The following is a 24,895-nucleotide window of genomic DNA, read 5'->3' as shown; positions in this document are numbered from 1 at the left end:
ACTCATTATACTAGAGAACTTCCGGCCTTTCTCAAGCGCTCTCTTTCTCCTTCTTGTAGGAGCGGCAATATTATAGTACGCATGCGCTGTGAAGGATAAATCGAGGGAGATGTCGTATTTCCGGTTGTCTTAGGACATGTGTATCTGTGTGTGTGTATGAGAGAGAGAGAGAGAGACGTGGGGGGAGGGGTGGTTAAGTGATGTACACCTGCCGATGAAAGACAAGCCGAGCTCCTCTTCCTCTTGCTAAAGATGTCGGCGAGGAGGAGAACCGAAGCCTTCGTCCCGGCTGAAGAGAGCGACCAGCTGCTAATTCGGCCCTTGTGAGTGACGGCGAAGCTTTTGGACTGAACTAAGCTTTTTACCTGACTAGGTGGCTCAGTGGCTAAGACGCTGAGCTTGTCGATCAGAAAGGTCGGCAGTTCGAGGGTTCGAATCCCTAGTACCGGTCTCCTGCGTGAGCAGGGGGGTTGGACAAGATGACCTCCAAGGTCCCTTCCAACTCTGTTACGGTTACCTTTTGTCCTCGGAGTTCCTCTCCCCGCGCCCCTCCTCAATTTTTAATCATCCAGGCTCTCGGGCTTCCTTCGGTGTGGAATCCTGAGAGTGTTATCAGAAACAGTCAGGGTGATTGATTGATTGATTGATTGATTGATTGACGCATTCTCAGGGTTGGGTAACTTTAGAGGTGGGGGGGTCTGTAATTAGAGGAATTTTTATGTCATTTTTGAGTGAAAATAAAGGATATCTCTAGATAGGCTGCCACGGGTTCAGCAGGTGGTTTGAGTTTGTCTGGGCAAATGAGTAATAATTATTAGGAATTAGTTTGGCTCTCAGCTTAGATTTACTTGCAACTCTGTTGTATGTCATATCTTTGTGTTGCCCTTAGATCACTTAAGAGTCAGAAAAACAGATTATATGCCTCTGAAAGGCTGTGCTGCCTGATGGTGAAAGAGATTATTGTTGAGATAATTTAAATTCTCTACTATAAAATGTTTTCCAAATGGAATGTTAGTCTGTTTCACAGTAATTGAAATGCTCATAGAAGCTCCTGCATATCTTTGATTGATGCAGGTATTGACTGATGGGTAGTATATTTTAAATTTGTTAAAAAACTTTTTTATTTTTTGTGTATATTTGTTGTTTTTAACAGTCGCTTAGTCGATTGTCGATTGTCATTGTGAGCCGCCCTGAGATAGGGCGGCATACAAATTTTATAAAATAAATAAATAAAATAAACAAATATTGAATTGTGCTGCAAAAACCAGGATAACCACTAGATGACTGGAATAAAAAATCAATTTCATCTAGTAATGTCTGGATTTTAGAAACCTGGAAATTTATGCAAAAAGGAGATTTTGAACTAAATTGTCAACTTTTGTTATATACTCTTAATATTTGGGTTCAGTGAGCTTCAAGTATCGATGTGGGGAGAAGAGCTTGCAGAAATGTTGTTCCATATCGGAGTGAGGCTTCAGAAAGTTGAAAAGTTGTGCAATTGCTGGAATTTGATGCAGAATATCTGCAAAAAAAAAACCCACAACAACCCCAAATCCCTGATCAATAATTTAGTATTGATCTCCCAATCCTGTCTAGTATAGTATGCACAGCAAACTTCAGTTACCTCTGTTCCTGGGTTTGGTACTGTATAGCCAAAATTAGATAAAGTTTGATTAATTCTACCATAATTGTAGTTGAGTGAAAAAGGCAATGTCACGGTGATGTAGTTTAGGTCATTTAAATATATTTGAGTTAAGTTTAAGAGTTCAGAGTTTAGGCCTAATGGTTCACAGAGCCAAGGGTTCTTTAAATAAGTTATACTGTTCTGCCCAAACGAGATTATTGAATTAAGGTAAAGATCTCACCTTGCTTGAATAGTTACACATGTTTTGTTTATTTATTTTCAATAAACTAATGAGGTGTTTTTTTTTTTAACTTCCTTTAACAACTTTTACAGAGGTGCTGGGCAAGAAGTAGGAAGATCATGTATTGTTTTGGAATTTAAAGGAAGGAAGATAATGGTAATGTAATTTTTCTGTTACATTATTTGTAAAAATTTTAATTTTCTGGTTATTCAAATGTGTGTCTTTTTTTAGCCATTAGCAACCTCTGGACAATATTAATAACAATGTTATGTTAAAACAACTTTTAAGAATAAAAGTTTTTATAAAATATATTGCATACGATTATAATTTGTAATAAAATATACTCATATGTCTGTAATAAAAGTAGCTGCTTATTCAGTTGTGGCTAGATCTACCTAAGGCTTTTCTTATACATTTTCATGCACCACATTTGGCTGTAATGCTTTTTTGTTCACAATTTATTCTCATCCTCAATTTATTGAGAATATATTATTCAGTGTCTTCACTTAAATGTATATTCTGAATCCTTCCCCCCAAATTGTATGTATTTTGGGTGGAGGAGTGTAGAATAAATAAGGTATATCCTTGGCTATTTTTATGGTTTTTACTTTGCTAAAATTTCTTTAATTTTTTTTTTTAAAGGAAGTCCTAAAATTATCCTTTGAACCCCAATCTAGTACCGTCAGCCTCCACATAGACTTACATCATCTTTAACATTTGGTGGGTTTGGGCATGAGGGGACTGTCCTAGAGATAAAAAATCTTACACTGCTACATTCTTGTTGGCTGTTCAGTAAGGAAATAAATAAATGTTGAGGTATTTATTTATCTTGGCTATTCCATTTTTCTGTACATTATACAAAGATGAGAATGTTTGAATAATGTTCCATTTTAATGAAATTTCAGTTTAAAGCTATTCATTATATAGCTTAGACTTTATTTCAATATTACTCGTATACTACATTCAGGGCAATAGAGTTAAAATTCATCTCATCTTCATTGCTGTTAATGTCATAGAAAATTTCTACTCCAGTTCTTTCTTTTTTTTTCTGTAGCGTACTGGCCCAAATATGGACAATTCTTTATTATTATCATACGAAAATAATATGCAAACCCTAAGATTAGAATAATGTTACAAAACATTAAGTATGCAGTATAAGCTTCATTGGTTTGATTTTGATACTATAGGATGTACATGTATGTATACCTCTAGTGATTGGTAATATTCTTCTTGATTTCAATTTGCATTTTCAGCTTGACTGTGGAATCCACCCTGGCTTAGAGGGAATGGATGCTCTTCCTTATATTGATCTTATAGATCCAGCTGAAACTGATCTCCTTCTGATAAGTCAGTAAGTGATGTATGATTTATCTTGCCTCTAACCACTACTATGGCAGCTGTAGGCTTCAAGAAACTGTTTCTGAATTCAGCACAGAAATCATAGCTTTTGGGTATGGCTAGGCACAAAACCGAACATGTGTTCTTTTTCAAAGCCAAGCCAATCTGATTTTGAAGTTCTGTCAAGCTGTTTTGGGAAGACTGCATTTAGCTGAACTAAAACCTGGGACATTCTGGTAGTTTGGGCCAAATCTAGAGTGGTCTTAAAGGGAGAATAAGGAAAGTCTGTCTCTTTTTCTCCTCTTCCCCATCCTGGTATGTATGGCTTGTGCTCTAACTTGCCACTGATTGAATAATCACCTTGCTATCCTTACCTCCCTTGAGTTTCTCCATCCCCTGCCAAGAACAATCATCATTGTTCCTGGTTTTAAATATGGCATATTTAACCAACCTATCCACTGCCCTGATCTTCCTGTAGTCTGCCTTTTCTTAATTCTTTCAGTGCATTCTTTCAGTGCATTTCAGACAAAGAGTTTGTCTGTAACCACAGCTAAAGGACAGTAGGAAATGGAAAGACTTGAAAGGAGAGAGCTGAGGTGGGGCACAGCAGCTGAATAGGATGCATTGAAATCAAGGACATTGATGGCAACTATCCAAATCAGCCACCAGCTCTTCCAGTCTTCCCAGTGCCTTCCTTTCATTACATTCCCTAGACTGCTGCTGCATGTCATTGTCTTTCACCCCAAAACATTTCTGCTTGGACCTCTTTCAGTCTACAAACAGACCAAAATCAGCCAGAAATGGAGCCTCAGAATTCCTGCCATGTTTTGGTATATGTATATTCAATGTTTTTCTCCATCCGTAGACTTGAAGCTTTGTTCTGTTCTTAGAAATGTAACGGATTGCACCCTCCCTCTGTCAGTCCCAGTCCTGTAAATGTTGCAAAGCTGATGTGTAGAATGTTTATTGCATTTGTCAGACTGAATTTTTAATGCTGAAGAAGTATAGCAGATGTAATCTCATTGTGTTTAAGTATTTTAATAACATAAAGATAAATTTTTAAAAGTTGTCTAGCTGTTTGCTGTAATAGCGTCTACATCAATTCCCATCCACTACCCCCATTTTTTTTTATTTTGACTATTTCAGTTTCCATTTGGATCACTGTGGGGCATTACCATGGTTTCTGCAAAAAACCAGCTTTAAAGGAAGAACTTTCATGACTCATGCTACGAAAGCAATTTATAGATGGCTGCTCTCAGATTATGTCAAAGTCAGGTAAGTTAAACTTTTTAAAGTGTAAGACAAAATGACCCTAAAATAATATGAATTTGGACTTTGGATTATTCACGCCCTACCCTATTATAAAAATAAATCTGCAAATCTGTTGAATAAGATGATGATCTGCCTTATTGTTTTATTTAGCAATATCTCTGCAGATGATATGCTATACACAGAAACTGACCTGGAAGAAAGCATGGAGAAAATTGAAACAATAAACTTTCATGAAGTAAAAGAGGTGGCTGGCATCAAATTCTGGTGTTACCATGCCGGACATGTTCTGGGAGCAGCCATGTTTATGATTGAAATAGCTGGAGTGAAGGTATTTCCTTAGAATGTGGAGAAATCTCTAGAACTCTATTTCTATTAGTTTGCCATTTCAGAGGAACTAGGTTTTTGTGGGGAGAGGGAATATTCTCTTCCTCTTACACCAGCAGCTTGGAAGATGAAAGGCCCCTGATATGAGCTGTTTCCTTTAGCGCTGAAAGGAAAGAAATCTAAACGGTATCAGAACACTGTGCTTGAAATTACATCTTGCTATGTCAGATTGGTCCCTTGTCAAGCATTTACTGTTAATCCACAGTACACTTAATCCACAGTATTAACAGTACACTTTTGGAGACATCATTTACTGTTAATCCACAGTACACTTAATCCACAGTATTAACAGTACACTTTTGGAGACATCATATTATTATTATTATTATTATTATTATTATTATTATTATTATTATTATTATTATTATTATTATTATTATTATTATTATTATTTCAATTTGTATGCCGCCCCTCTCCGAAGACTCAGGGCGGCTTACAATGCATTTAAAATCATTATAAAAAACATTTAAAAATTAAAAACATTAAAACTCATTCACATCATTCATGGCTGGATCTCGCCGGATCGCAAGAGCAAGATCAACGGCCCCAGGCCTGCCGGAAAAGCCAGGTCTTCGCCGCTTTTCGGAAGGCCAATAGGGTGGGGATGGTCCGGACCTCAGGAGGTAACTGGTTCCAGAGAGCTGGGGCAGCCACAGAGAAGGCCCTCCCCCGCGGGCCCGCCAGCCGGCATTGTTTGGCTGACAGGACCCAGAGGAGACCAATTCTGTGGGATCTTACCGGTCTTTGGGGGTTATGTGGTAGAAGGCGGTCTCGAAGATACCCTGGCGTTGAGCCATGTAGGGCTTTAAAGGTAATAACCAACACCTTGAATTGTGCCCGGAGACCAATAGGGAGCCAGTGCAGCTCACCGAGAATTGGTGGAATGTGGGTGTACCTAGGTACCCCCACAACAGCTCGCGCGGCTGCGTTCTGGACCAACTATAGTCTCCGAACACTTTTCAAGGATAGCCCCATGTAGAGCGTGTTGCAATAATCTAACCGTGAGTTGACAAGGGCATGAGTGACCGTGAGGAGAGCATCCCAATCCAAGTAGGGTCGCGCAGTTGGTGCACCAGGTGAACCTGTGCAAAGGTCCCCCTAGCCACAGCTGTCAGATGTTGCTCTAATCTTAGCTGTGAGTCTAGGAGGACACCCAAATTGCGAACCCGTTCTGAGGGGGACAGTTTCTCTCCCCACCCCCAGAACCAAGGATGGACAATCAACATAGTCTTTAGGAGGCAATACCCACAGCCACTCGGTCTTGTCTGGGTTAAGTCTGAGCCTTTTGACTCCTATCCAGACCCTCACAGTCTCCAGGCACCGGCACATCACATCCACCGCATCACTGAATTGACGCGGGGTAGAGATATACAGCTGGGTATCATCAGCGTATTGCTGATACCTCACCCCGTATCGTCGGATGATCTCACCCAGCGGCTTCATGTAGATATTAAATAGGGGAGAGAGGACTGAGCCCTGAGGCACACCACAAACAAGGGGCCTAGGGGTCGACCTCTGTCATCCTACTAACACCGACTGTGATCGACCAGAGAGATAGGAGGAGAACCACCGTAACACAGTGCCTCCCACTCCCAGCTCCCTTAGTCGTCCCAGAAGAATACCATGGTCAATGGTATCGAAAGCCGCTGAGAGGTCAAGTAGCACCAAGATGAAGGAATGATCCCCATCTCAGGCTTGCCAGAGATCATCCATCAGTGTGACCAAAGCAGTTTCCGTGCTGTAGCCAGGCCTGAAGCCAGACTGAAAAGGGTCTAGATAATCCGTTTCCTCCAATGACCGCAGGAGCTGAAGTGCCACCACTTTCTCTACAACCTTTCCCACAAAGGGTAGGTTGGAGACTGGACAAAAGTTCTTTAATTCTGCTGGATCCACGGAAGGCCTCTTGAGGAGGGGCCTTACAACCGCCTCCTTTAATGGTTGCGGGAAGGCCCCTTCCCTCAAGGACGCGTTAACTAAAGCCTGGAGCCAGCCTCGTGTCACCTCCCTGTTGGCCGAGACCAGCCAGGAGGGGCACAGGTCCAAAAACAAGTGAAGGAACTCATCACTCCTACAGCCTTGTCCACTTCCTCAGGAGTCACAGGCTCAAACTCATCCCAGACAATAGGACTAAGACCTGCCCCCGTCATTTCGGTCGGAATTTCCTAATTCCATACTAAGGCAATTGTTGTGGTCCACCGGCAGCTTGCGGAGCTGGCAGCAGAATCAGACAGTGAGGAGGCTGGGGAGGAACATGGGCCAGTCCTGGAGTCTGGGGAAGGCTTGGATGAGGGCTCTGCGTTGGAGGCAGAGCTGGGGCCAGGGCCATCTGGGAGTTATGTGCTAACTCCGGAGCCCCCAGAGTGAGACATCAGCTAGGCAGAGAAACAGGGGGAGCCTGTTCCCAGTGCTCATATGCGCAGAGCTGCCAGAAGGCAAGAACAGTTAAGATAAAAGGGGCGACTCGGGAGTAAGGCTTGGAGATGATTGGCCCCTCCCATAAGACATAAAGGAGGAGCAAAGGCACATTAGCCTTTGCAGGAAGAAATTTGTTCATGCTGGTCGATTTAAATTCTGAAGTTCCGTTTTGACTCTGTGCTCCGTGTGGCCTTGCAAAGCTAATTGCCAGTTAGGTCTTTGGCAGCATGTCAAGGGAGATAAAGGTGGGTGCTTATCAGCCTTATTCCGAAGGACTGTGGCAGACTTCTGTCGGACTCTGTACAAACTATTTGTGACTCATCACAGGCTGTGAATGAACAGAATTCACAGCCGTTGAAATAAAAAGAGAGTTTTTGGAACTAATTGTGTGCTTTTTACTGTCTCAGGAAGCCTAGGTCAGAATAGCAATAAACCAAAAGTCATGGATTAGACTGTTTTGTTTTGTTTTTTTTTAATTTGATTTATATGCCGCCTTTCTCTGGAGACTCAGGGCAGCTTACAATGTGCTCAGCAATAGCCTTCAACCTTTTGTATATTTATACAAAGTCATCTTATTGCCCCCACAACTGGGTCCTCAATTTACCTACCTTAGAAAGGATGGAAGGCTGAGTCAACTTTGAGCCTTGGCGAGATTCGAACCTGCAGTAATTGCAGGCAGCTGGTCTTAATAACCAGCTTAATAACAGGGTGCCTTAGACCACTGTACTACCAAGGCTCTTGTTGATCTTTTTGTTATTGAATCATATAATTATAATGTCATTTTACTTCTTTCCTAAAGCTTTTATACACAGGTGACTTCTCAAGACAGGAAGACAGGCATTTGATGGCAGCTGAGATTCCCAATATTAAGCCTGATATTCTGATCATTGTAAGTTTCTTCTTTTGATCTATCCTGGTATGTACGTCGATTCATTTAGATACACGTACACTTTGTTTTTCTGGATAATTCCTCTGCCATAATGTGGTGTAGACAGCCTCGGTCTGGTGCTCCCTCTTCAGTGATTTGTGTCCATCTTTTTGGTTACCTAAAGATGAAGTCATAGCAGACAGTTGGACTTAGCTGTCTCTTGTTTTTGACTCAGTAACATTGATCATTCAAAGGAGCAACTTGCTCTGAAGACAACCCATTGTTTGCCTAGCACTGTAAAATAATTTGTCAATGGTTAACACTTGCGAACATCAATTCTGTTTTATTTTATCACAGCCAACCTGGTTAGAGAAGTTTTACACAGCGAGTTGAAGAGTTGAAAATTGTTATTATGTGTGTTTGTAATGTTGTAATCCTGCAACTATTTGTCTAGGAATCAACATACGGTACCCACATCCATGAGAAGCGGGAGGAGCGAGAGGCTCGATTCTGTAACACTGTACACGATATTGTAAACAGGGGAGGACGAGGCCTCATTCCTGTGTTTGCTTTGGGAAGAGCTCAAGAATTGCTTTTGATTTTGGGTATGTATTTACTGAATACTTCTAACTTAACATATACAAATTGTTTTCTTAACATGTTGTCTGTGTCTCTGGATATAGTAATAGAGGAAATTGGAATCCTTGACTCTTGAAGGGCAGATAACTTTTGTTATCTGAGGTGCACTCTACCTGGAACTGCCTTTGAAGATCACCCAACTGATCTGTCCCCGTCCACACACACACACAAACACAGCCAGCCGAAGGTTAAGAAAGTACTTGGCACGCACACAGGTCGTTATCTCAAACTTGGCAGCAATATAATCACCGTCTGCCAAGAGCTTTTACTGCAACAGATAACATAAATTACATACGCATTGCAAATAGTCCAGCAAAAACAATATCCCTTTCGGCAGCTTGTTCAAGTGACTAGCCAAAGTTCATTTTTGTTCGTCACGGAGTTTTACCAGCCACCACCCTCTCTTATATAGTCTCTGGGGTGTGGTCCAGTGACTCAGTTCTAATCCCTAGCACGCCTCCTTAACTGCTGCAACTGTTTATCACGCCTTCATTGGCGTGCATCCAGGAATGACAGCTCTCCTTTGCTCTCATCCGAGACACCTGGCTCCTGGCTAATCTCCTCTCCCTCGGCCGGCACCTGAGACAGTGCCAGAGGGGAGGGGCCTGGAGAGGGAGGCCTGGCTGACTCCTCTTCCTCATGTTCGGAGCTTTCTTCCTCCGATGAGATAGGCTCAGAGGGCGGGGCCACAACACCAACTTGCATATTAACACTAGACAATCCAGTGTTGTATAATACCAGTATTGAAGGAACTGTGTTGGTTGGCAGTACAGTATGTTTCCAGCATCAATTCAAGATGCTGATGATAATCTTTATAGTCCAACGTGGCTAGGAGCCTTGCAATTTTAGAGACTGCCTATAAGTACTTCTGGATAACAGTCCCTTCTTCTCAAGATTTGTGACAGGAGACTCACAGGAGCTCCCTTCCTGTAGAATGGCTTCCTAGATGACAAACCGCAACCTTATTTTAAGAAGCTTTTAAAAACATGCCTCTTCTTTTGAAGAAATTTTTTTGAAAAAACTTGGGCAAGAATGGGAGATGCACCTGAACTTGGAATAAATCTAGCTATTTTGATGATGAACTATAAAGCATTATCATTTTTATGGTTTTATGCTGAGGAATACAGACAATATAAAGGTTATATTGTGGAACGATACTGGTTTTGCTGATATTTTTTCAGAACTCAAATATCTGAACAATTTTTAATATTAACTTCATGTCTTATATGTCTGTTTAGATGAATATTGGCAAAATCACCCTGAACTACATGAGATACCTATATACTATGCTTCTTCCCTGGCAAAGAAGTGCATGGCAGTGTATCAGACCTACGTCAATGCCATGAATGATAAAATCCGCAAGCAAATCAATATCAACAACCCCTTTGTATTCAAGCACATTAGTAATCTGAAGGTCAGTGTGAATAAGTGTACTGCTACAGAATGTGCAAGTTGATTCCGAATAGCTCTAGTTCTGGTTTATGGTTGGGCTTCTTAAATGCCCTAATCTAGTTATTGATAAATCTCTCAAGTGCCTGCAAGTTTGTTAAAAATAAATTGGGAAACAGATGCTTACAGAGTTCCATTCTCCCCTTCTCTGCTCCAGCATAATTTACATTTTGAGATCTTTTGAGCAATCAGAAACATAGCTCATTAACTGTAACTAATATAATTAGATGAGCTGTGGTGGCGCAGTGGTTAGATTGCAGCACTGCAGGCTAATTCTGCTGACTGCCAGCTGCCTGCTATTTGGCAGTTCGAATCTCACCAGGTTCAAGGTTGACTCAGCCTTCCATCCTTCCGAGGTCGGTAAAATGAGGACCCAGATTGTTGGGGAGCAATAGGTGACTCTCTAAACCACTTGAGAGGGCTGTGAAGCAGTATGTAAGCCTAAGTGCTATTTCTAAGTTCTATTATGAGACAGTCCTGATTTCCAAAGGTTTGGTTACCATTTACCAAATGCACGATTAGAGTACCTTTTTGAGGTTACAGATATTAGCTCTTCCTGTAACTCTTGTGGTCTACTGCAGCGATCCCCAACCTTACCAGACTGGCAGCAGGGGAGGTGGGTAAGGGGATGGTTTCCACGAATGCAGCTTTGCCCACTGTTTGCATGGCCTGGCTCCAAGCCACAAGAGCCAGACCAGAAGCACCTCCTCTTAGCTGTGAGCATTTTAATGATAGGCGTCTTTCTGGGATTCATGACTTTCAGACCCAGCCCAGATATATGGAACCCGCAGTCTCTACAGAATCTGATTCTTACAAATGGAAGTACAATACCAGACGTTTTTCTTCTCTCTTATCTAGAGCATGGATCATTTTGACGACATTGGTCCCAGTGTGGTAATGGCTTCCCCTGGTATGATGCAGAGTGGCTTATCCAGAGAATTATTTGAGAGCTGGTGTACTGACAAAAGAAATGGAGTCATCATAGCAGGTTATTGTGTGGAAGGAACACTTGCCAAGGTGAGATCTTCTCTCTGTATTCTGTGGAAGACATTAGTGCTTGAGTACTCTATTGGTACTTAAAAGACAACCCATACTTAGTTTAATCAAATAAATTTGGTAGCATGGTAATGCATAATATATATCCTATAATATGGATATAGATACAGCCTTATTTATTTATGCATTTATTTCGTATTAAATGTTCATTCTTCCTTTACAATTTATATAACAAATGGTAAAACTTAACTGTGTAATAGTAAATAATTAGGCATGGAAGACGAGAATATTTGTAGCTCAGGGTTGAGCTTTGGGGTCCTTGGTGCTCTCTGAGTTCAGTTGTTTTCTTAAAGACGTTTCATTACCAAACTAGGTGACATCATCAGTGCACTCAGAGGGCATCAAGGAACCCACAATTAGATACGATTAAGGGGTTTCAGACATCAATTCCTCATCTGTGAGAAAGCATATGTTCTAGGACACTAGACATCTCAAGAACGATTGAATGGCCTGCATAATCTCATACACTCTGTAAAGAGGCACACAAAAGCACTATTTGTAGCATCACACAGAGGATTTAGGAGCTCATCCAAGAATGGTGATCTCACCTTTGTTGCCAAGCAGTGGCCTGGCAGTATTCCTGTGGACGTACATGTGTATTTTACACATATTTAAATTAACTTATATCCAGGCTCTTTGCCCCATGGCAGTTGAGTCCAGTGACTCACTGTAATTCGGTAAATGATTGTTTGGATGCTCTCCAGTTATTATAATAAGTTCTTTATATATATTTCCATCAGACCCAGGTATTTTGTAATGAAAGGCAGAATCCTTAAGATGTTAAATTTGGTAACTTGGTCAGACCGATGCCCAAAATTGTTATGCTAGGCATTTAAAAGGCATGTTCAATATTGTTCTGTTGTAAATAAAATAATAAAATATAGTTGGAATTTGTGTATTTTCTGCTGTTGCAGCATATCATGTCTGAGCCTGAAGAAATTACAACAATGTCAGGACAGAAACTACCACTGAAGATGTCTGTGGATTACATTTCTTTCTCCGCTCATACAGATTACCAGCAAACCAGCGAGTTTATTCGAGCACTCAAGCCCCCCCATGTGGTTAGTATCTAACTTCTTTTCAAGACGTTGAATAATTATTGATCAGTGCTCAACACAAGTTCAAGGCATTTTATTTTAGGTTCTCAATCTAATGTTAACCGTCTCCTTTCCTGTACAAGTTTACCATTCAGACGTATTTAATATCATATTTATTATCCCTTTTTTATTGTATCACAAAACAATCAATCAGTACTTCTCAAAAGTATTATTTTAAAGCTGGTTCTTCAGGAAATGCTATGACGCATATTGAGATAACAATTTGGAAAAAGGTTCCAAGGAAGAAACAACAAGAACATCTGAATGATATAAGAAGACAATGATATAATGAAAATCAGAATATTTTTTTAAAATGAGGGCTCATGTCCCAAAGACATTGTGCATTTCAATCCTTGTCCACCACCACTTTCCTGCAGTTTATTTCACTGGCGAAAAATGGAAAGGCTTTGGGGGGGACAGCTTTTATGAAAAACAGAGAGAACTGAGGGATATCCTGCTTACTTTGTACTTTCCAAGCTGAGAAAGGTGGGAAAGAATAGTAACATTTGATGACCAGGAAGATATAATTCAATACCAGGAAAATTGTACTGTTAAAATCATACGCTGTATGTAGTAGCTGCTTTCTCTTCTCTTTCTTCCACCTCTTATCTCAAGAATAAATATAAATAAATAAATATAAATATACAAAAGGATGAAGGCTATTGCTTAGCACATTGTAAGCCGCCCTGAGTCTCCGGAGAAGGGCGGCATATAAATCAAATTAAAAAAAAAAAAAAGAATGACCTTAATTGTGGATGCTTGTATTTGTCATGCAGATATTGGTGCATGGTGAGCAGAATGAAATGGCCAGACTGAAAGCTGCCTTAATACGTGAATACGAAGATAACGATGAAGTTCACATAGAAGTTCACAATCCTAGAAATACTGAAGCTGTGACTCTAAACTTCAGAGGAGAAAAACTAGCCAAAGTAAATGCTAATCTTTTTTTTGCTCTAGCAAGAATCTTTTCCTGGATCTTGGTCAAAGGGCATTATTTTTCTTATTTAAAATATATATGGTCTCCTCTTGTTGTATATAGGAATAATATATTGTATAAATTACCATGGAAAGAACAGGGCTTTTTCTCCAGGGGTAGAAACACAGGACTGAATGGATGGAGGGTGACAGTAGTAAAATCCAGAGTGTTCAGAATGTTGTGTGAGCTATTATAGGGTACAATTGTTAGAAACCTTTTTGTTGTTTGAAGTTGTTATTTATTGGCCACAGAGGCATATTTGGCCTGATTATATTGAGGCAGAGCATCTTGAGATACACTGTTTTTAAAACATGGACAAATCTGTGATAAAAGTATAAAAATGGGAAGTATCACCTGAGATTAAAGCATCCATTTGTCAGTCAAAACATGGAAGAACTTAAAGGATGTTGTATACTTCCTTAGCATCACTGTTAAATAATTAAGTGAAGTTAAAGTCATTCTATACATTTACTTACAGATGTTTATATATGAGCCTAATAGGGAAACATGCAACTAAAACGCTATCTTCAATTGTTTAAATATATTTGATTCGCCTTTCTCTAATCTCGCCTAATAGCTACAATTTTGTACTTTTTCTTAGGTAATGGGTTCTCTAGCTGATAAGAAACCAGAACAGGGACAGCGAGTTTCAGGAATACTAGTGAAAAGAAACTTTAACTACCATATTCTTTCTCCTTGTGATCTGTCCAGTAAGTAAAAGTTATCCTCCTCACCCCATATCCAATAGTTCATATATTTTTAATAAGCCAAATGTGTGCTCTTTACTCAAAATTCATATTTCTCAATTTGGATTGAATATTCAGTGATGACAATTATTTCATATTCATAAATTAAAATGTAGTCTATACTGTTTATACAGTAGCTTATACAGTTAAAATGTAGGATATCAGTTTTAAATGAAGAAAAATTCCAAACTAAAATATTTTACAGTACTCTAATATCAATTAAGACTAAAACAGTTCTTTGAAATAAAAGTCCAAAAATTACACCTGTTCAAAGCCTTGAAGAAGAGAGGCTTCACTTCAGTAAAGGTGTGCCATTGAAGACCTCTCTGCAGATTGCTACCTGAAACCCACCTGAGCTCTGCCATATCTCTGCTTTCTTAAGGCAGCTGCTTTGCGGTGTTATGATGGCCCCTCCGAAATGAAATAGATGTGGAAAGGAGCTCACATCACTCTCTTAGATCAACTGAAGAATAATGTGGCATGTACTAAACATTGTCTTTTTTCCTTTAAAATTGTTCAAGATTACACAGATCTTGCCATGAGCACTGTGACACAGACACAAGCTATTCCGTACACAGGCACATTCAGTCTGCTTCATTACCATCTGCAAAAATTAACAGGTATGTAGATGAAATACTTCAGACTATTTTTTAAAAAAACCTTCTTTTTCCTCTGCTTCTCTTCCAATTGCTAAATTTTATAAGATTCAGTTTCGTATTAAAATTTGAATGAATAAATGTAATGGGAGATAAATGATGAATATTCTGTAGGATAATAAGATCAGAGCAAAATCCAGGTAAGTTTCCAAGTAGGCTTGCGAGCAGTCATTTTAAGGACCCTTCAAAGTTACGATGGCCTTGGAAAGGGTGCTTTACAAACCCGTAAAGCATTTCTGGTTGTTAGAAAACATCCCCTCGTGGCCACAAAATCACAATGTGGGGCTTAGCAACCTGTTCACATTGATGACCAATTGCCAAGCATCCCATGATCATGTGATTGCCATTTTAAATTTAAATCATCTCTACTTCTCTGAAATTAAAATGATTTCATAATTTGTATTTGAATGTATCTGATTGACACATTCACTGTGTACACATCTGCTAAGCCAGAACACAATTTGCCTGGTTCGAGTTTAGTATCTCTCTAGAAACAAAATATTATGGTTTATACACTATTATTGCAATTTAACATGTGCAAGACTAACAGCATTTATTCAATAAACTATGGTTAAGCAAGCCAGGACTTCATGAATCTGGTCATTATTTGCCCATGCTGGACTGCTCCAAGGATTTTTGGATGTGTATCATAGAAGGAAACAGGAGCCAGCAGTCCAAACACCTATTGAATAATAATTTAGCAGAATGTGTGTGTATATATATGTGTGTGTGTATGTGTGTTACATGACAAACTTTGTTGTAATTTTACTGTTCTTATTTTTTTTAAGGTGATATAAAAGAAATAGAGGTCCAGGATAAGCCAGCTTTGAAAGTTTTTAAAAACATTACTGTGGTCCAAGAACCGGGCATGGTGGTGCTCGAAGTAAGGACAGTTTGGCGGTTTTCTTACAGTATCTTGTAAATTGCTTTGACAGAGAATGAAACTATCTTATCATATATAAAGCAGGCTTTGATTATCTGGCTCTTCTTCAATTTCATGTCATATGTCATGTCATATCATGAGGCTTGTAGTTTACAAAGCAGTAAAACAACAGTCCAGCATCAATATATTATTAGCATAGAATTGACAAAATCAATCTGTTATAGTCCATCTAATCTTACACTCTATATGGAATAACTTCCCATTTCATTCCTAGCTTTGCTCTGCCTATGCTCAGCTGCAGCGGCAGACTTACCATTTTTTCAATTGCCATCTTTTAAAAATAAATCCCATAAATAGATTGCAATACTTAACTGGGGCTACAATGGCAGTCTATGTTGCCAATTAAATTAAATAATTTTTAAAATATTAATGATATTTTATTATTTATTTAATAAGTAAATAATTAAATTAACCCCAATGGACAAATCTTTCTTGTTTTTCTGAAGGTCAGAAGATGGAGCTGTCTGGTTTGATTTAAACAATCTTTGTTTACTTTTTTTTTCCTTCAGTGGGTAGCAAATCCTGCCAATGATATGTATGCAGATACTGTAACAACGGTGATTCTAGAAATTCAATCAAATCCTAAAGTTCATAAAGGTATTCATTATTTTAATTTGATTGAGAGGTATAGACCAAAAATGCATGTGTTGTTCTGAAAGGATGCAAGGCTATTTTGTAGCCTAAAGGGCAATACTTCTCTTATTTCAGTAACATGGTCTACTATGCACAATTTAAAATTAATGTAATTGAGATTAAAGTAGATTATTCCCCATATCAATGAAGGAGATGGCGTTAACAGCTTATTTCAATATTAGTTAACCCGATTAGCTCAGCTGCAATTAATTATATTTAGGAATAGATCACTTTAATACAGTTTCCTTCATGTTAAACTCAGTTCCCAGTTGCTTCTTTCATATGTCCCGTGTAACTTTTTTGGCAGCAATTATGAAAGTAGTTTTCTCTTCAGGTTTTATGGAGTTTTTCGCCTCCCCCTCTAGCCTACATTCCTAATTCCTTGCAAGTCTCCCATTCAACAAAGAATAAACTGTTGATTTGGCTGACTGGATTTAATCGACAAAATCTTTTGGGTCCAGATTTCAGGCAATAATAGACTGCTCCTCAGGGTTTTAATCCCACAAAATCTGATGAATGTGTCTAGATGTTGTCCCCTGGAAATATTACTCCCTATTATCAATAAAATTGGTTTGCTTGTGTACAAGTATTTTTCAGGACTCAAAAAATCTGATTCAGTCTTTAACTGGCACTTGGATTTATCATCTCTTCCTCTTTATTACCGTATTTTCCGGCGTATAAGACGACCCCGACTTTTCCTGTTAAAATATACGGTTTGGGCTATACTCACTGTATAAGACTACCCCTCTTCCAACGCACACCAAATAAAAATTAAAAAACATCAACTGGCTCACCCACAATGTAAAAGCAGCTGTGCTAGACCCAAAATGGCCCCTGCAACAAGCAGGAACCTCACACAGCCACAAAAAGCCCCAAAAAACAACTTTCACACTTTACACACACAAAATTCCACATACAGCTTTATGAGATTTTGTGTGTTTGTGTAGTTAGAGTGAAACACTACAGAAACACACTAAATCTCAGAAAGCTGCACAAATATTATTTTATTTTTATTTTTATATGAAAACTAAATTTAAAACTTCCTAAACTTTAAATGGCTAGGTCTAAAAAAGAACAACTAAAAAAAACCCCAATTAACTATTTTTTTTAAAGCTCCCAAAGGGGAAAAAAACTTACCCAATAGAACAGAGGTCTCCAACCTTGGCAACTTTAAGACTTGTAGACTTCAACTCCCAGAATTCCTCAGCCAGCTTTGTTTTGCTGGCTGAGGAATTCTGGGAGTTGAAGTCCACAACTTCTGCCTGCTTGATTGCAGGCAGGGAGTTGCTTGCTGATGGAATCGATTCAGGCAAGCGAAGCAAGGTAGCAAGGCAAGCGTTGCAATTAGCAGCTAAGGTAAGCAAGCTGGAGGGGGAAAACTTTTTCCTTTTACAGGGCTCTGGGCTCTGGCGATCCCAGCTGAGTTGCCTGATTGGCAGGCAACTCAGCTGGGATCGTCAGAGCTTGCAGAGCCACGTAAAAGGAAAAAAGTTTTTTCCTTTTACATGGGTCTGGCATCCCAGTGAGTTGCCTGATTAGCAGGCAAAGCTGGGATCATCAGAGTTTGGATCGCCAGAGCCATTTAAGGCTCGTCAGAGTCTTTCGGGCTGGTCTGCCTGATTACAGGAGAACGACACCCGGTGTATAAGACGACCCCTGACTTTTGAGAAGATTTTCATGTGTTAAAAAGTCGTCTTATACGCCGGAAAATACGGTAGTTAATTAGATCAAGGGTTTATTGTATCTCTTCAGTTTATACAAATATAAGAAATCATTATGTTTGTCTACAACTGAAGATCTTTTTTTTTTTCAGAATTAGGGTCACCCCTGAAGTTGGCCGAACTGTGGCCATTTTCTTTTTGTAGCTTTTCTCTAGGGAAGTTTCTCTTCTCACTGTTTCAGGGCTGACATAGCCTGGAGGGAAGGGGCCAGGGAGAGGGGTGTAGAGATAGCTGGGGTGTTGTAGCCAAAATAAAATTGTTTCCCCTGGGAATCAAGGACGTTGGTGCAGGTGTTCGAACGGTGGAGACTAAGATCACCTAGCAATTGGACTGTATGCTGATTGGACCGTGTAACTGGAGACTCTGGGGGGAAGTGACAAAGTTTTACTTTTAATTGGGTGTAAAACCAGCGGGACCTTAGAGCCAGTTTTCCACCAAGAATGTGCCAATATGATATGTCCCAATAAAATGTTCTTTGAGGAAATTGCCTGCTTTGGAGTTCTTATTGAATGGGATGTATTACTTGGAACCTTGACAATTACCGTATTTTTCAGAGTATAAGACGCACTTCTCCCCCCTCCCCAAAGTGGGTGGAAATGTCTGTGTCTTATACAGCAAATGTTGCCAAAGCCCTGCTACCCACCGGCTCCCACCCGCCGGCCGTTTTTGGCCTCCGCACACTCCATTTTATACCCATTCCAGGCTTCAGGGATCACCACAGCATATTGCCGCCAATCGCCACCTCCGCATGTCATGTTTTCGGCTGGTTCCAGGCAGTGCTGCCGCCTGGAACCAGACCAAAATGCGATGCACAGAGGCCAAAAACAGAGCGTGCAGAGGCCAAAAACATGACGCGTGGATACAGCAATGGGCTGTGGTGAACCCTGCAGTTTGGAACAGCTGATTGACGGTGTTCCGGGAGGCCGATCCAACCTCCAATCAGCTGCTCGTGCTGAATCAGGCTGCAATAACGTGCTGAAGCTAACCTATTTGCTGTTTGCTGCACGGACGCTAGCCAGATGAATCCCGATGGATGCTGGTAGGCAGAAGCAGATTTTTTTTTCTTGTTTTCTTCCCCCAAAACTAATGTGCGTCTTATACTCGGGAATGTCTTATATTCAGAAAAATACAGTATCTGATTCAAGCACAATGTAACTTACTCAATTTTGTAAGGAAAATTGTTTCTACTTCAAGGAACTTGGGTGTGTGCCCACATCTTTCTTCTTCTCATGTGAAAGGGGACTGTGCACATCTTTCAGGAGATTGGTTGGAAGTTACTCTGGCTATCTTTGCACACAAACCGCCGCACTTGGGGGAAAGTGCATAATTAGCAATTAAATTACAGTATTCTCAATTTATGTTTTTCAGCAATGATGCGTAAAATTCCAAAAAAAGAAGAAATAGAAGATTATAACAAAAAAATGGAAATTATGCTTCAGTAAGTTATGATTGCGCACTTAACCAAAGATTTGTTTATTTATTTATTTATTGGTTTGATTTATATGCCGCCCTTCTCCGGAGACTCAGGGCGGCTTACAATGCATTAAGCAATAGCCTTCATACTTTTGTATATACCTGCTTAGTAGGGCTTTCGCCCCCCCCCCCATGTTCTTTTTCATACAAAGTCAGCTTATTGCCCCCACAATACAGGGCGGATTGATAGTCTGCACACCCTGGTTTAGAGTAATACCCAGAATTATCCTCAATAAATGTTCCTTTGAACTGAATGGACTTTCTTTTAAAGAACAGTTCACAGGACTGTGCTAGTTTCCTTAAACAGACTCTATTCTAAATGTAAAACAGCAACCAGAAAACATATATATTTCTAACATTTAGTCTTTGTTTGAAGGGACATATTTGGAGAAGATTGTGTAAGTTCAAAGAAGGATAATGTGCTCAGCATCACTGTGGATGGAAAAACAGCAAATCTCTCATTGGATACAAGGGTAAATACGACTAAATATTATAATTAGAACATTTCAATATTTAGTAGTCATTTTGGAGAGTTAGAAACTTGCTAGAAATTACTATGAAATCAGGTAAAATAGTTGAGAATGTTATATCCTGTAAAAGTATCAAAAAATCTCCACTTAAACCTTTAAGAAAAACAAGTTTTGTTTTTTTAAACTAAAAGGTAGGACAAAAATAGGAAAAAATGTTGGTAAATTGAATACACTGAAGGTTTATAATAATTGATGCTTCACCACAGGCACTTGGATTGTGTTTCAGTTTAATAGAAATATTTTTGTTACTGAATGTTACAGCAACCTTACTATGCCAAAATACATTGAGTTCTTAAGAGCCAAAAGATTACAACATGTCAGTTATTCAGTTCAGCATCTGCACTGTTATTTTTGCATTCCTGGTCTCATAAACAACATTTTTTTAGATAGCTTACATTAAAGGACTCTGAAAGCATTTGGAGTAAAATAAGACCTGCCCTGCTCGGTATATCTGCTTCCTGGGTTTTCACAGTTTGTCTGCATACACAGAAATACACCAGACAAGACTTCTGCTGCAAAATAATAATATAATAATAATAATAATAATAATAATAATAATAATAATAATAATAATAATAATAATGATGATGATGATGATGATGATGATGATGATGATGATGATGTATACATTTGCTAGAGAAAATAAAAAATATTCTCTAAACAAAAATATGCTTTGTGACCGATGAATATGTTTCCAATTGTTTGTTTGATCCAAATGGCAGTATCTTAAATTCTTTACTTGCCATAAATATTCTAAACCACTCTAGCCCTTCTAGCTCATGGACACGTTTTATTTTTTCCAGAATGATGTGTTGGCAAAATACGTATCTGCAGCTCTCAAAAAAAAGTCATACGCCCATGTTGCGAACACTCAAATTCTCTTCCTCAACATTTCTCTGTTACATCTTTTATGCTGCCACTTATCATAAATATCATATTTTTCCAATACTAGAGTTCAAGGAATCCAGGGCTGCCATGGTGTCAGTGGGCCTTGCATTCCCAAGCAGTTATAGGCCTGGGATACTAAACAGGCCTGTGGAATTTACATACGAAGGCTACTTAAGGTTGCTTCTGTTTTGTTCTCTTTTAGACTGTTGATCATGAACCAGGATGCGAGGATGATGATGAAACTCTTCGGGAAATGGTCGAGCTGGCTGCACAGCGGCTTTATGATGCTATCACTCCTATACAATAAACTAATAGATTTTGTATATACCCATCAGGATCCTCTAATGAGTTTACACTTTTTAAAAATGTTCTTGCGTTAAAATAATTTTGCCCCCAGTTGGGCAGACCAAAATAACTGCTGTTTGTGTCTACAATTAAAAAATGTATTATAGAAAAACCTCATTTCTCCTGGTTTGTTGGCTGAAGTGGGCTATGAATGACTAAAATACATAAACAGATTTTAAAAGGATTATCTGTTTTTTTTTAATGCTTCTGCGTATTTTTGTTATTAGACTCATATTACCAGAAGAATCAGAATGTTTTGAACTTATCATCTTAACCTGACCTTGCATATACATTAGAATCCACAGAAGTTACAGTACAGATAGTTCAGAAGTTACAAATGGTTGTTTAATGACTGTTTGCAGTCACAACAGCCACACTCTGAAATGCTGAGTCTTTTAGAATGCTGGCTTCACTAGCAATTTCCTCTCTGGAGAAGAAAACACTAGCAAACACCATTGTTATCAATATAGCTTGAAAAGAACCCTTCTCCAAATCACATGATTTTGATAAGGAGCCTTCTGAACTATTGTGAAAATGAGGCCTGTGTACAGTTAGGCCTCGACTTACAAGAGTTCATTTAGTGACCATTTGAAGTTACAACAGCACTGAAAAAACTGACATATAACCATTTTTCACATTTACGACTGTTGCAGCATCCCCATGGTCATGTGATCAAAATTCAGATGACTGGCAACTGGTTCATATTTATGACGGCTCCAGTGTCCCAGGATCATGTGATCACCTTTTGAGACCATCTGACAAGCAAGGTCAATGAGGAAACCAAATTCACTTCACAACCGATATATAAAACCTATGGCACGCGGAGCCATATCTGTGGGCACGCAAGCCGTTGCCCTACCTCAGCTCCAGTGTGTATGTGTGCGCTCCTGCCCCTCCCCTCCCAGGAATCTGCACACAGCCTGTTTTGGATACCAGGTAAGTACAGGGCTCTCTGGGAGGGCGTTTTTAGACTCTGGAGGGCCTCCGGGGGGATGGGGGAGGCCGTTTTCACCCTCCCCAGGCTCCAAGAAGCCTCTGGAGCCTAGGGAGGGCAAAAAATGGGCCTACCGGAAGTTGGAAATGGACTGTTTCCGGCCTCTGGAGGCTTCAGGGAGGCCTGCTAGGCCCAAAACGGGGCACGGGGGATTGTGCGCGCATGCACAGGGGTCGCATGCGCATGTACGGGGTGGGGCATGGGGGAAATGAAATTATGGGTGTGGGCATGTGTGCATAAACAACCCCCCCATTCCCCCCGCTTTTGGCATGTGACGACAAAAAGGTTAGCCATCACTGCTCTAGAGAATATCATTTGCACTTGTATTTAGAGTTGAGAAAATTAAGGGTTCTGTAAGTCTGCCTTTGGGGTCTGGCAGTAAGGTGTCAGAAACTGTCCTTAGATATGCCAGGCCACAGGGGCATCAGCACAGGTGAGGGTCAAAAAAATGAAAAGGTGACTTCCAGGTGAGGAATGGTGAGCTAACGCATCTCTGGATAAACAAAGATGGCATCATCCTTTTTATATACCTGTGCCCCCCCACCCTATTTTATACACTTATGCCCCCTGCCAGGCCTCTAAATGCCCTTTGGTTATGCCTCCTCCCATGGAAAGAAACTTCACGGTCAACTCTTTTGAAATTAAATTGCTACATTGCATTAGGTCTGAACTCTACTTCAAATGGTTCCAGTTTCTAATGAGAATGAGGTATTAAACAGCTGGCCCAGACAAGCAATACATTATATATATAATGTAATACAAAGCCAAAATTTAAATTCAAGGACTTCAAAAGGAGGAGGTGGTCAAGTAGCACCAGATTTCAAATTGCACTATTATGCATATTTCCCTACGGTTCCATCTCTTAATAGAAGGAAGCCACTCATCTAAAAATGCTGCATAGCTATATCAAGCTGTATGTACACAGGAAATACACAGTTTTGAAGACTATACCAAGCAATTTATTGAATATTTGATACAATGGGAATAGGAAAATTTATTTATTGATTTATTTATTTATTTATTTATTGATTTATTTGATTTATATGCCGCCCTTCTCCGGACACTCAGGGCGGCTTACAATGCGTTAAGCAATAGCCTTCATACTTTTGTATATTTTATACAAAGTCATCTTATTGCCCCCACAAACCGGGTCCTCATTTTACCTACCTTAGAAAGGATGGAAGGTGGAGCCATACCAAAATAGGTATAGGAAAAGAGTAAGTCCAGACTTCCACACCCCACCCCCAATTCATTATTAAATGCCTATTTTTACAAGAGGAAGAAGACACTTATCAGTTGAGACTTGTTCAGATTGCAAGATTTTTTATTATTATCATCATCATCATCGCAAAGTTAAGCTCTGTCTCTTTTAGATTTAATTGGTTTCAGTATTTTCCTTTTTAAAAAACAAATTTTCTTTATTAAATATTACAGTAACATTAAGTTTTTGCTCTAATGTAATAACAAGTATCTTCTATTTTAAAATTGTACTGTTTTCCTCTGATGGAATCTTTCTTTTCTCCATTTTGCACACATGAAGATTAGCAGCATCTTAAACCCCAAATGCGACTGTGCATGTATTATCTTCAATTGCACACACACTAGCCTCATGTTAACTGAATTTGGGATCCCATTAAACATGACCTGGTATCAATTTACAACTTGCACTAAATCAAATATTATATTGTTTGAACTTGCACTAATTGCAACCAGCCTGTATACAAATAACCAACATAAGAGGATCATCCCACAGCATGATTGTTTATTGTTACCAGTAGACAATATCAGATCCATTTGCCTTAGAAACTGGGACGTCCTATTACATGTGTGACATATTCCCCAAACCCCCAAAACGTTAACCTTAAACTGTCTACTGTTGATCTCACCCCATTCCTAAGAGGTCTGTAAGGGGCGTGCATAAGCACACCAGCGTGCTTACCGTCCCTGTCCTAATATTCCTTTTTACTTACTCTTTTCATGTATTCAAATTATGTTTATATTATAATTATAATTTACCTGTTATCTTATATATGCTTGACAAAATAAACTTATGATTATGATATATAAGCCTCAGGACTGGCACTTATTTTCCAATAACATCGCAACAAGAGAATTATGGAAATGAGAAAACAGACTTGGCTGAATTTGAAAATGTTATATTTGTTATATTCAGTAAGAAATACCGAATATTTGTTGGACACAATTCATAATTCATTATAAAAGTGATTGAGAGCATGAGTTAAATCAATGTGAATACAATTATAGAGAAGGAACAATGGGAATTGCTGTGGAAAATTAAATTTACTTCAAATATACTTTGAGTTGGTACAAAGTGTTTTATCTTTGATCAGAACTTCAATCTTGATTGCTAAAATGACTAATTCTTTTTCCACAAAATGCTGGAAATATAATGAAGAGATTACATCACATTAAACCTCACTAAACCATACACTGGCACCTGGGCCCTTTTTCCCAAGAAAAGGGTTTCATTGCCCTTGTGAACCCCAGATGTTGTGTAAATAGTGTAGGCAAGAAGCAAGGGATCCCTGGCACTCTGAGCTTGGTTGTTTTCTTGCAGGCATTTCATTACCCAAAATAGGTAACATC

At 39.3% G+C, this 24,895-nt stretch overlaps 1 protein-coding gene across 1 annotated transcript; it reads left to right on the top strand.

Moving 5' to 3' along the window:
• The first annotated feature begins 4 nt into the window (after positions 1 to 4).
• CPSF3 (cleavage and polyadenylation specific factor 3) lies at positions 5 to 21,406 on the top strand. The gene is made up of 18 exons (XM_034432067.3): positions 5 to 323; positions 1,958 to 2,021; positions 3,119 to 3,216; positions 4,350 to 4,478; positions 4,626 to 4,803; positions 8,074 to 8,163; positions 8,597 to 8,747; positions 10,020 to 10,195; positions 11,089 to 11,247; positions 12,201 to 12,347; positions 13,160 to 13,312; positions 13,961 to 14,069; positions 14,627 to 14,725; positions 15,550 to 15,644; positions 16,214 to 16,301; positions 19,427 to 19,496; positions 19,908 to 20,004; positions 21,152 to 21,406. Exons 1-18 carry the CDS (start codon positions 253 to 255, stop codon positions 21,254 to 21,256), a joined length of 2,079 nt encoding a protein of 692 aa, XP_034287958.1. The 5' UTR covers positions 5 to 252; the 3' UTR covers positions 21,257 to 21,406.
• Positions 21,407 to 24,895: the final 3,489 nt, after the last annotated feature.

Source organism: Pantherophis guttatus, chromosome 1 (genome assembly GCF_059756535.1).
Source record: "Pantherophis guttatus breed Tessera chromosome 1, ASM5975653v1, whole genome shotgun sequence".
Lineage (NCBI taxonomy): Eukaryota > Metazoa > Chordata > Lepidosauria > Squamata > Colubridae > Pantherophis > Pantherophis guttatus.
The sequence above is the reverse complement of the archived record's forward strand: the minus strand, read 5'-3'. Positions and strand labels throughout refer to the sequence as shown.